Source organism: Motacilla alba, chromosome 5 (assembly GCF_015832195.1).
Source record: "Motacilla alba alba isolate MOTALB_02 chromosome 5, Motacilla_alba_V1.0_pri, whole genome shotgun sequence".
In the NCBI taxonomy this organism is placed as follows: domain Eukaryota; kingdom Metazoa; phylum Chordata; class Aves; order Passeriformes; family Motacillidae; genus Motacilla; species Motacilla alba.
Window position 1 is genome coordinate 54,915,886 of NC_052020.1, and position 12,830 is coordinate 54,928,715.

At 44.7% G+C, this 12,830-nt stretch overlaps 2 protein-coding genes across 3 annotated transcripts in view; one reads left to right on the top strand and one right to left on the bottom strand.

Moving 5' to 3' along the window:
* Positions 1 to 12,830, bottom strand: part of BRF1 (BRF1 RNA polymerase III transcription initiation factor subunit) — a 172,628-nt gene that overhangs the window by 88,192 nt on the left and 71,606 nt on the right. The window contains exon 5 of the mRNA XM_038139811.1: positions 6,887 to 6,959. Coding sequence (XP_037995739.1) covers positions 6,887 to 6,959 — 73 coding nt within the window. The remainder of the gene's footprint in view (positions 1 to 6,886; positions 6,960 to 12,830) is intronic.
* BTBD6 (BTB domain containing 6) lies at positions 2,011 to 5,002 on the top strand. Of its 2 annotated transcripts, XM_038139814.1 has the most exons (5): positions 2,011 to 2,145; positions 2,395 to 2,692; positions 2,885 to 2,975; positions 3,256 to 3,374; positions 3,612 to 5,002. In XM_038139814.1, exons 2-5 carry the CDS (start codon positions 2,484 to 2,486, stop codon positions 4,642 to 4,644), a joined length of 1,452 nt encoding a protein of 483 aa, XP_037995742.1. In that variant the 5' UTR covers positions 2,011 to 2,145; positions 2,395 to 2,483; the 3' UTR covers positions 4,645 to 5,002. The 2 variants fall into 2 exon arrangements, with proteins under 2 accessions (XP_037995742.1, XP_037995741.1); XM_038139813.1 differs by lacking the exon at positions 2,011 to 2,145 and having other exon boundaries at positions 2,286 to 2,692.

Here is a 12,830-nt window from a genome sequence, read left to right on the forward strand (position 1 = left end):
TCTAGAAATTGGACTGAATTACTAATAGTAATACACAATGCAAACAAATAGGCTCACATTTAGGACAACCCCCTTTACAGCTATCACTCCTCTATCAGTCCATTATTTATAGGGAGTCAAACTTCACAGGACCAAACTTTGGCCAGTTCAATGATACTACCAATTGGACCAGAACTACCTCCCTTCTATTCACCACATACCTCACCGGATTTCGAGAAGCAACTCTCAGCTCTCTCTCTGGAGCTGAGTTTCAGAGCTGACTTTCAGAGCATTTACACATTTGCATTGTAGCTATTCAGACATTTGTGCTGGCATTCATGCCCACAGGTCATTTGACAAAACATTGCACATCGTTAATTTGAATTCTGAAGCTACCAAACAGTCAGAAAATGAATACGTGGGTGGGTTTTAAATAGCAAGCCTTAAAGAAACCAAAAATTAGGACAGTGAATACATAAATCAGAGGCTAAGCCCAGGTTAGCATATGCAGGTCCTGCGTGGATGCAAACATTGGAAAATAAATAAGAACTGTTAGAAGCAGCAAACCCCAAACACATTGCTTCATTCCAGGGGCACCAAACCAGCACGGGCGCACCTGCTCGCAGGAGGGTCCCCTTTGACTTTGGGTGACCTCTGGGGCTGCAACTCCACACAGGAGAGCAAGTTACAGTCGGGCAAAACCCCGTTGGTTTTCTTCATAGGAGATGTTGGGGGCCATTGAGCAGATCACAATAAAAACATTATTTCATGTTTAAGCAAGGAGCGTGTGTTTTGCTGAAGACTTTCCCTTCTCTCCTGATCCAAATTCTGACTTGGAACTTGGACTTTTGGAACAACTTTGATTCCACACAGTCACTAAGAGGGACGTAAGAACAATCTGAGTTGTGCTCCAAAGAGTGCTCCCCACCGAAAGCGGCAGGGCCAGCAGCGAAGCGAGCGCCGATCCCCGCTGCAGGTCGCCCCCAGGGAACGGGCACAGTGGGGGGGGACAGTTCTCGCCCAACGATCCCGGAGGATGGGCGGGACGGCCCGGACGGGGACGGCGCGCACAGGGAGGGCACGGCGGCTGCGGGGAAAGGGGAGCAACCCCAGCAGCGTCCCCCGTCGGGAGCAGCCCCGCCGCGGCCGTGCCCCCGCGCCCCGGGCAGCGGCCCCGCGGGGCAGCGCGGCTCCCCCGCCCGGCGCAGCGCGGAGCGGCGGCGCCCCCGCCCGGGCCGCCCGGGAACGGCGCTGCGCGCTCGGGGCCGCCCCCTCCGCCCCGCCGCGGTCCCCCCGCGCTGCCCCGCGTCCCTCCGCGCCTGTCCCGCTGCGGCCGGAGCAGGGACACCGGGCGGTGCGGGGGGACCGATCGCGGGGGACCGCGGGGCTCGCTCCCGGCGGGCGCCCGGCGCTGCGCACGTAGGCCGGGGGGGCGGATGACGGGCGGGCGGCGGGGCGGGGGGGCGGCCCTTTCCCCGCCGCGCCCCGGCGCTCGCCATTGGCGCTGGCGGCCATGACGCGCGGCGCGGCCGCTGCCTCTTAGTGCGGGAGGCGGAGGCAGGGCCCGGCAGAGCCGCGCCGAGCCCGGCCGCGCAGCGTTGCATCCCACCGCCAAGGGAGCGCCCAGGGCAGCGCCGCATCCATCCCTCCCGCCCGCCGCGGAGGAGCCGGGGCGCCCCGCGGGCAGCAGCGCCCCTGGCGCGGGCGGGAGGAGCGCGGAGCAGCAGCAGCAACGGCGGCGGCCGCCGCGGGGACCGGAGCAAAGTTGGTGCGAGCGGCGGCGGGGCCGCCCGGGAGCGGGACTGCAGGGAGCCGCCGCCTCGGCTCGGCCCGGCCGCCGCGGATGTGCCCCCGCCGGGCCGGGAAGGACGGAGCGGAGCACTGGCAGCGGGGATCGGGCGGCTGGCTGCGCTTCACCCTCGCCGGGCTGCTGCACTCGGAGGATTTGTGGATTGACTCTCGCTCCTGACCCACCGCCTCTGCCGGATTCCTGGGGTTTTTTTGCTGGATTTTGGATTTTTTTTTCTTTTGGTTTCTCCTTTTTTTTTTTTTTTTTAATTTTTCTCTCCCCGTTCCTTGGGGAAGGAGCTGCCTGCCGGCCCCGCTCGGGCTCCCCGCTGCAGTCGTGGCAGTGCCGTGGAGGCTGGGACCCCCCCACAAGCCAAGGTGAGCGCTGGCACTCATCCGACACGGCATCACCCCTTTCCCCCCGGAAAGGTGCGTCGGGCCGGTAACCAAAGAGCGGGCACACACTCCAAAAAAACCAAAGGCCACCCTGCATCTAGAAGCGTACAAAATATCCTGATAGCGGGACTCGCATTTGGGATCTGTTAGTTCTCTTGCTCATGCCACTGCCCCCTGGTTGCCTCAATGGCAGGATCATGAAGTGTTTGACTTTTTTTCTTCTGCTTCCAGAGACCTTAAAGAAGTCCAAAAAGAGTGTGAGATCAAACGGCAAGGTGCCAGGATGCTATGAGATAGTGCCCCTGTCCCTGAAGAAGAAGATGGCTGCAGAACTTTACCCTGCCAGCACCAACACTAACATTGCAAACAGCAACGCCGCCGCCGCCGCCACCGCTGCCAACAGCAAGAAGAACGCCCTGCAGCTCCAGCAGAGCGCCCAGCCGCCCCCGCCGCCCCAGCTCCAAAACCTCAACAACAACAACTTGGAGAGCGCCAACTGGCAATCCTTCCATCCCACGCTGCGGGAGAGGTAAGGGCCCGGCCCGCCGGACCCTCCCCGGGCGGGCGGGAGAGAGAGGCGCCCGCCCTGTGCACCTGCGCCCCGGCCAGGCGAGAGCGCGGGGCCGGGCTGGAGCCCCGGGGGCCGCCGGCGGGAGGCTGGGGCACCGGGCGAGGGGCAGCCCGCGGCTAACGGGGCTTCTCCCCCCTCCCCTGCTTGCAGGAACGCGCTGATGTTCAATAACGAACTCATGGCTGACGTTCACTTCATCGTGGGCCCGCCAGGGGCATCCAAGAAAGTTCCTGCCCATAAGGTTTGTGCAGATAATTTTTGGCTTTTTAATGCTGCTGTGCAGGTCGCCTTTTCCCCCTGCCTTACAACTAGGTTCCACTTTTTTATTTTTTTTCCTAATTATAGCTCTTGTCTAATCCCAGAAGTAATTCACATACACTGCAATTAAAGGGAGCAGTCTAAGGCAGTGTTCTGCTTCCACTGCAGCTTGTAACTTTCGCTAAATGTAGCTTTTAGGAAAGCCAGCACGCTCGGCTGTTCCCGATCCATGTTACTGAGGCTTCTCTCTTTTTATTTTCCAGTATGTTTTGGCAGTTGGTAGCTCTGTCTTCTATGCTATGTTTTATGGCGATCTCGCAGAGGTCAAATCTGAAATCCATATACCAGATGTGGAACCTGCAGCCTTTCTAATCCTATTAAAGTAAGTGGCCACTACAAGTCTGCTAATTACATGGACAGAATCAAAGTAGCTTATAAAATATACATCTCCTAATTGACATTGTGCAATATGCACTTATTGCTGTTTACTTAATGTGCTGACAAATATTGAATGTCAGATTCACTGCCAGCAAAGACGAATATAGATTATTTTCATGGCCTACTTTTTTTTTTTTTCCCTGAGAAACTAATATTTTTTTTTTTTCACCCCTCCGTCTAGATATATGTATAGCGATGAAATAGACCTGGAAGCTGACACAGTTCTGGCTACACTGTATGCTGCCAAGAAGTACATCGTGCCGGCCCTAGCAAAGGCTTGCGTCAATTTTTTGGAGACCAGCTTAGAAGCGAAGAACGCTTGTGTCCTGCTGTCTCAGAGCAGGCTCTTCGAGGAGCCAGAGCTGACGCAGCGCTGCTGGGAAGTGATTGATGCTCAGGCAGAAATGGCACTGAAGTCAGAGGGCTTCTGTGAGATAGATCAACAAACACTAGAGATCATTGTAACCCGGGAAGCACTCAACACCAAGGAAGTGGTAGTTTTCGAGGCTGTTCTCAACTGGGCAGAGGCTGAATGCAAAAGGCAAGGGCTGCCGGTTACGCCACGCAACAAGAGGAATGTATTAGGGAAAGCTTTGTACTTGGTGCGGATTCCAACCATGACTTTGGAAGAGTTTGCCAACGGAGCTGCCCAGTCCGACATCCTCACCCTCGAGGAGACTCACAACATATTCCTGTGGTACACAGCCGCAAATAAACCCAAATTAGAGTTCCCCCTGACAAAAAGAAAAGGACTCGTGCCTCAGCGCTGCCATCGGTTTCAGTCGTCTGCGTATCGCAGCAATCAGTGGAGGTACCGGGGGCGATGTGACAGTATTCAGTTTGCCGTAGACAAACGGATATTTATAGCAGGACTGGGATTGTATGGGTCAAGCTGTGGCAAAGCTGAATACAGCGTCAAAATCGAACTGAAGCGCTTAGGCGTTGTCCTTGCTCAAAATCTGACAAAGTTTACCTCCGACGGCTCCAGTAACACCTTCTCTGTGTGGTTTGAACACCCTGTGCAGGTTGAGCAAGACACGTTTTACAATGTAAGTGCTATTCTCGATGGTAACGAACTCAGTTACTTTGGACAAGAGGGAATGACTGAAGTGCAGTGCGGGAAAGTGACGTTCCAGTTCCAGTGCTCCTCGGACAGTACTAATGGAACCGGAGTACAAGGAGGACAAATACCTGAGCTCATTTTCTATGCATGATGCATTTCACCTTGATTGTATTCCAGTGCTGCAATGATGCACATTAAGGGATTTTTCGGTTTTACTACGAACTCTGCAGCAGTATGGAATGTTACGCTACTTACCTATCTGCTACATCAGGCTATACAAATAAGTGAAGGAATGCTCTTGAATTTAATCTTATTTTATTTATTCATAAGCTATTTGACTTAATTATTAAGACTGCAACATGCAGAAAAATGTTAAATTTTGCACGTACTGTGCATTTATTTTGTATATAGATAACTAACTTGCAGACTGCAGCTGACTCAAACAGAATGTTCTAAACTAGAGCAGTTTACGAATCTGTGAAATATAAAACATTTTTACTTGCCCTAAATCCTGTGTACTTGATCTTTGCTGACCTTATGGCTTGTGTGCGTTAATTCATGTACAGCTAACAGGGGTGATGACACTGTAGTCTGGTCCCTGTGTGCATCCACACCCAGCAAATACGAAGGTTCCCTCTCTTGGTAACTGAAACTATCCATCAGCAGCCTTTATTTTCCCCTCATGAGAAAAGGAGCTGACATTTGAGGAAGCTCAGGGTTTTTTGTGTGTTGCCCAAGCTGAAGATAGACAAACCATCAGTATAATCAAAGCTGATCAAAATCATCCTGTGGTTATATTTGAAAACTCCTAATGCTCCTTCACATGCAGCATCTCTGTTATCCTCCAGCCTGCCCCCCAAACAGCAACACTGCCACTTGCACCTGTCAAACTACACCCCCCCCTTGAATGGCCAGAGTCAAGACACACAGATGAAGTTAATTAATTCAGTGACAGGGCTGCATCACAAATTTAGCCCAGGGCTGTATTACTGGCAGACACTATCTGAATTTACATCCCATCTTTATGGGCTGAGAGCAGCAGGCATTAGAAAAATGCTTGCAAGATGGTGTTTAGGTTCACTTAAGATTACTAATTAGAAATAAGCCACCTTAAACCCAAGCTGTTGGATCTTTCTTCCTGCTCTTTTTTGGAAAACACAGGCTCAGGCATTATCAGCAATCATTCTATGCTAGTACTTTTCTCAGAAAGTGATAAAAGTTTTTTCTCAAAGGTCTCATGATCATAGCTGAGGCAGTTAGAAATATTTACTGGATTTTGTAATTCTTAGGATGAGCTTGGAAGAGAGTGCTCAAACAGCAGTCTAAACCAGTATTTTTTCCATGTATAACAACTACCTCTACATCTAACACGTTTGCCTTTTCCCAAGCTGCATTAATTTTCACCTTGAAACTAAGCTGCAATGCAAATCCTGCCTGTTTTCTCTCTCTAAAAAAAGACCAAATAAGCAATGAAAAGAAGGAAGGGAAGTGGATTACTGAGAACAAGACCTCTGCAGCAGAGCTGGAGCTGCGCGGTGCCGCGCCGCCCGGGCGCTGCTGTGGCGATGCTCCATGTGCGAGCTGCTGCTGCTCCCCTTGCTGCAGAGGCAGCAGCCCTGTGCCAGCCCAGCACAGCTCAAGGGGTGTGCCTGTGCTGTCCTGCAACACAGCCATCTGATTCTCTTGGTACAGATTAAAGAGAGTGGGAGTGAGAGTGGGTAAAGAAGCAGGAAGATAATTCCTACGCAGAGGTGGGTAACAGTCACAAGATCTCAGTATAAATGCACTCTTTTAACTGGAATTGGCACCAATTCCCTTGGCTTAAACCAACAACTTAGAGAATGGCTTCTATACCCTTTTGGCAGGTTAAACCCCGCCTTCCTATCACAGTTACAATTTCAGTGTTGACTTATTAGAAGTTATTCACATGTTTGGAAAAAGTTGCTCCTCATTTTCCACCAAGCCACTTGTATTTCAAGCACTGAACAGCTCACCTACAGGTGATGGACAGATAGTAAAATTGGCAAATACTTATCAAATGTTGCATCTGTGGAATTAAAGCGTGACAGGCCTGCAGGAGCTTGCTGACACACAAATTTGTTACACGTCAGTCCATTGTCTTAGTATAGCCCAAATTACTCTTGGAAAAAGCAACACAACTATTTGCAAAAGAAAACAGCATCTAGTTCCAAAAAAGCTCTTCCATAAAGGAGAACAGGCTCTTATAGTCAGCAATGCTCCTCAGCCTGGATTGATTCCAGCTTCACTATAAAGTTTCTACTTGAGTATTAACATACAATACTGTGTATATATACATACATACATATTTCTTTTCAAGTAACCATAGGAATAAAAGACTCAAATAGTCAAAAGTCAAATCATTAAAAAAATACCTATGGCTGGAGCATTTATGCAGAGTTCTCTGGCCAACACAAGGAAGGTTTTTCCCAGCACATAGACATTCACCTATTAAAAGACAAAAAAAGCATTATGTAGATCATAAACCACAAATGTTTTTAATAGAACATTTATATGGAAAGGAGAAAACCCCAACTTTTAAAATCTTAACTTGCTTAAAAAAAATTAAATTCTACAAGCAACATTCATATGTACAGGATAATACTCAGTGCCTGTCAAAATCTGCACAAATTAGCATTGTAAATCAAAGAGTAAGTTTATACTGAAAAAATTATAAAAAGTTGTTCATCATGTTCTTCAGTGGGCTCAGTGCTGCTCTGTAATACAGTTTTTCAGTTGTCACATTACATCATAAGGCAATAAGTAGACTTAAATGAAATATCAGTATATATAAAGTGTCATTTATCTTGTACCATTACAAAACCTGAGCAAATACAAGTCAGTGCAAATTTCGGTTCTGCATGATCATCTGTAGTGGCATAATTAAGTATTGCACAAGCACACACCAAACTTTTCACCAAATCAAGGAGTGGTGCTATATGCCCCAAGGGTTATTTGTCATAATCTTGCTGTTTGGACATTGCCTCAGATCACATTGAAAACATTAAGAACAAAAAAAAATAAAAATCAGGAAAGCCTGAAACCACACCAAACCTGCTCAGGCACCAGGGACAGAGCTCTGCTCCCATCCCCTCCTTCACTGCTGCACCCAGGAGGATGTAAATTGATTCATACTCTGATTTGCAATTTATAGCACAGACAACCATATTTGTATTTTACAAGTCTGAGGAAGTTTTCTATCTTAAGATGTGTTTTTGTGGTCAGCAAGAAAGGCAGGATACACTCCAGTTCCCAATCAGTCTCAAACATTCCCACGGAGCTCCGTGAACACCTTGCTTCCCCCAAGGCATATGTAAAGGTCAAGGTTAGTATAAAAAACTCCATCCTCCTACACTCCAAGCAAGTAGGTTTTTGGTTTGTTTTGAACAATGGTATATACTCTGTTGCTCTTATGGAACAAAACTGCCCCTCTCTTTCCTGTGCCTGGATAGTGAAGTGTTTACTTAGCAGTCAATTACCCAACTGAGTGACAATTGTGGCACAAGCCTATGGAATTAAAAAACTATTGCTCTTTCCATTTCATCAAAGAGCTTTGCCAACATTAGGTTAAAAGCAGGCTTTCCTTCCAAATGTATAGATGGTTCTACCAACCTAGCTACAATATATGTATCTCAACAACAACAACAACCAAACCCCCAAACAACTGACATTATTTTCACCTAGTCCTTCAAAATGTTTACAGGAAAATGTTCTTTCTGTGTATTTTTCTCAAATATATTTAAAAAATCAGAAATTAGAACTTCAAAGATATCCTCAGAATGATCACATATCCTGAAAGTGACTGTGCAATCAATTATACATGAGATGATGGTAATTCATTCCATGTTTAGTGAGAAATGAGTGTATTCCATGCTGTGTCTGACCAATGGCTGGATTGGCCTAGAAGATGCAAAAATACTGCCTTAACTTTTACTTTTTCTTCCTAAAAATAGCAGGCAACATAGAAGCACTATTCTAGGAGAAGGAAAAGAGTAAAACATACCCTCTGAATGAGAATTCTATTTCCTAGGATATAAATTACCAAATTTTCTACAGAAAAAAATACACACCTACTGAATCTGGCAATTGATACTGGAGCCTGAGAGCGTGGGACTTTCCATGAGCCACTGAGACAGAACAGATATCACTAAAGCAAAATGTCTGCAGCATTTCAGCTGGCTTTAGATTCACTGCAAGCTCGAAAAGGGTTGTTTTGACCTTTTGTCTAAAAAATATTAACATAAAGAATGAGTGTTTGGCTGTAATTTCAGCCTTCTAAGCTGGCCGACTAAGTTACTATAAATCTTGAACCTCATCACTTAGATCTTGTTCTGCAAGGACGATTTCACCACACAAATCAATAAAGTTACTTCAGTGGAGCCAAGTATGTATGATGTTTCCATTAGAGGCTTCACAAACTCATCTAGTTCTTTCATATTAGTCTAGGAAAAAAAAAAAAACCTACCTAAAACTCTAATCCAAACAAGCGTTTTTTCCTTCTAGCCTTTTCCTTGTCACGACATCCAAACATTTGATGTTTGTCACCATCAAAAACTCCTTCGTCACTCTCTGAAACTCCTCCCAAGCAAACTTTCCATAAACACAATAATAAAGAGCAAATAAATATGAAGAGGCATAAAGAAGCAGGTATTTTTTTCCTAGTGAAGTTTTAACAATCAAAGTCATTTCCAAATTAAATCTAAAGCAAAGACAAATGAATAATAAATGTGCTCAATGACTATTTATCCTTCTTTCCTTCGCCTAACTAAAAGTCTCCTGATCTATGGTTTATTTGAGAAGTAATGCACTTAAATCTAACCTGCTTTTCCACTTCACCCACATCAGCAGTGTTTGATTACTTCAAGGTGCAGGCAGTGTATTTGCACTTAAATTAAAATAGAAATGGTAAATGAGGGAATTTCTTTCTTTTGCTCACAAGCCCATTTCTTTGTAGTCTCTGGTTACTACCTAATTAGAAAGAAAGCAAAATATACAGTAGAGTCCATGTTCTGTATTGTTTTCCTCATGAAGCTCACACATTTTATGCCAGGGTCACAAAAAGAATCAGGAATATTTAATTGCTTCCAATTTTTATGGCAAATCAGTAGAAAAAAAGACTTCAGGCCCTCTCAAACAATATGCTTCTCAACTTTAAAAGTTAACAGATACTCACAGATTCTGGAGCCCTTCTCATAAATGAAAAATTAAAGATGGCATAAAGTTCACCCAGAAATCTGTAATGCCACTGAACTCCTGAAACATGATATTTAAGATCTCCTGGGTTTAGTGGAAGGTGGCCCTTTCACTAAAATTTTATTCCTCTATCACTGATTTCATCTATTACTCACACACGGATCTCGTGACAGAAGAGATATGATATAAAATAGGCATTTAGAGAGGTCTTTCTTTACTCTCATCATTTGGTTTTTCTGCACTCCATTAAGCTTAGAAAATTAGGAGAATTAATTTAGAGGCCTACTTTAATTTCTAGTTCTTTCTTCATTAAGAACTTCTTATAAAAATTCATATACTCCAATCCATCAAAAGCTTAACATTCCAAATTTAGAATCATATGACATTTGCATTTATAAAACCTAATTTTATATGAGTTCTTAGAATGGTGAATAAACAAAAATGCCCTTCTAAAAGGATGTCTCTGGCTTAAACTTGAATTGGTGCAGCTTTAAAGCTTACCACATCAACTTCAGCCTCTTTTCCCCTTAATTTAAAAGGATCATACTGAAAAACAGTATTTCTTCAAACCCTCCCCAGTCAAAACTGTTGAAGTGAGACAATTATTTTATATACTTTCACAAGACTTGTGCTGGTTTTTTTGCAGATTTTCACCATATATTAAAATTTCCTAAACTTGATGCAATCACTAGGTTTAAGCGTCAAGACCAAATGCAAAAGAGGGGTGTCAACCTCTGCTAGAGGGGAGATTTTAAAATATCTGCATATCCTGATAGTTTTTACCATATTCTCTTACATTCAACTCATATTTAACAGAGTAAGTTTACGAGCATGTGGACCCAGCACGGATTTTTTATTAAAAAAAAAAGGCAAAACAAAAAGCCAAGTAGCTTCTTTAGCAGGAAGACATTTTTCAGACAAAGAAGTATGTGCTCACCAAGGCACTGCAAAAACCTCTTTTTACAGGAGACCTTAAGATTCTCTAAGATGTTGTCCTTTACCAATAGTTAATTTCTGTTCTCATTATCAAACACATTATGTTAATTAAAAGGGGCATTTAGTGAAGGAATGGCTTCCAATTATTCAGTTACATCTTCACAACAAGATCCTTCTACTTGTTATGCTCTTTGCCCTTCACAGTATTTTTTGGAGACAGTCTTTTCATTTCACATCTGTCAGTCATCAGACACTGATTTCAAAGGGACACTTCCAGAGAGACTCTTATCCTTTCATAATTTCCTCTTGCTTTCACATCATGCCTGATCTGTTCACAAATACCAATATAGTTCCACTTTCAGAAATAACAACAAACACCTCATTTCCAGGAACACGGGAATTCATCAGTCTAACACCTTCCAGAATTTTAAACTCTCCTGGGGAAACAGAGAATCTCCCATTCATACAGCTGCCAGGTTACCAGGTCACTTTAACTTCTGGAGAGTAGCAAAAAATAAAGCTGCTACCATTGAATGGAAGTTTCTGTTTGACTGTAAGTTATAAAACAATAACCCTTCTACAAGCGATTTCCAAAAAGGCTTTTCAAGACCACAGTGTGACATTCTGGCAAAGTACAACAAATGGTGACAGTGGTTAAGATATTCCTCTAGAAAGACAAAGACCGGGCAGTTGGAGCACGATGAGAATTCACACTGTGAAACATCCATGGCTGCTTGCCTAAATAATTAAGCAAGCATGAAAAGCAAATGAGTTTTTAAGGAGAGTGTCTGTTGCTGGGGAAAGAGGCACCTGTGGTTATTTGATTCATTATTAACATTTCTAGTGTAGTAATGCCTGAAGGTCCCAAACAGGTTGTTTAAATTAACTCAATCAACAACAATTTGCATAGGGGCAATAAAGGCAAATACAGTCAACATGTTAATAACTTTAAATGAACAAAGGGTATTAAAAACTGAAGCAAACCAGTACAGTCTTTAAAAGAATACTTTTTTTACCTTTCTCCATGCAATAAACTGAAACATCCTTTTTTTTTGGATCATACTGCATTTAGAGCAGTCAAAAGGCAACACACAAAAATACAAACAAGTACCAAACTCAGCTTGTCAGGCTGTCAATCAAAAGAGACACAAATCAAAATTAAGCAGCTTCCCTCTCCTACTGGGTTTTAAAGCACTGCCTTTAGTCTGGGGACTCCAAAGAAGACTCTCCTTCTGCTAATCACATCCATGGCAGTCCTGAAGTTCTTCCTCCAATATCACAGCAGTACAGTAAGCCATTATCAAACCATCTATGCAAGAAAGTCAGAGAGTAATAATTTGCAATAATCACAGAAGTGTCAGGGAGCCCAATCCTGCCTTCAGATTGAATAAATGAAAACAAGTGTTCAGAAGTAATTCACAATAAAAATCCTTCTAGACAAGCAAGTACTAGACAAACTACAGATGAAGAAATAGGGGTGAGAGTTGTGTTCTGAAGTGGAAGAGAGACCAAGCAAGTACTAGTGACTGATTTTCACTTCTTGGGCATCCTCTTTCCTTACCTAGAACCACAGTGTAGTTCAGGTGGGAATGGATCTCATCAGGTCTCGGCTAACCTCCTGCTCCAAGCAGGCTCAGCCACAAGAACAGACCAGGTTGCTCTGGATCTTGAGAGCTTTGATGGATAAAAACTTCAAAACTGCTCTAAACGACCTGTTTCCCCAATTGTTTGTCCTTATACTGAAAAACCTTTTCTTGATATCAAGTAGAGACGTCCAATTTTAATTAATTACATCCATCGCTGGTAATTTTCCTGCTGCACACTCTTACAAGGAGCCTGGCTCTTCAGATGTCTAAGATCTCTTCAATGAACACCAGCCTTGTTTAACAGCAGGACACACCACAGAGCATGCTAAAAATTCTATTCTACAAGGCTGAAACTGGGGATCAGAGCAATGCCAAACCCTTCCCCAAAGTCTTTTACGACCCCGTTGCAAAGACCATGACACTGGAGATGACAAGAGACTAAAAAAACCCCAGCCATTTCTGAGGATGTGAAAGGCAGCCTTTCAGCACACTGAGATGAAACTTCAGCCAAACAGTTCTCCAGGTGCAAGGAATGGGATGCTTGGAAAGATGGGAGAAAACCTAAACTGTTTAGAACTTGGCCAAGGCTAGACAGGCTTTGCAG

What these genes read in the sequence shown, in the direction of transcription:
- BTBD6 (XM_038139813.1), top strand. Translation starts at nt 2,325, where the DNA reads ATGCCACTGCCCCCTGGTTGCCTCAATGGCAGGATCATGAAGTGTTTG. An exon ending in CATCCCACGCTGCGGGAGAG is followed by an intron (nt 2,693 to 2,884) that starts GTAAGGGCCCGG and finishes CCCTGCTTGCAG; the next exon opens with GAACGCGCTGATGTTCAATA. An exon ending in AGAAAGTTCCTGCCCATAAG is followed by an intron (nt 2,976 to 3,255) that starts GTTTGTGCAGAT and finishes TTTATTTTCCAG; the next exon opens with TATGTTTTGGCAGTTGGTAG.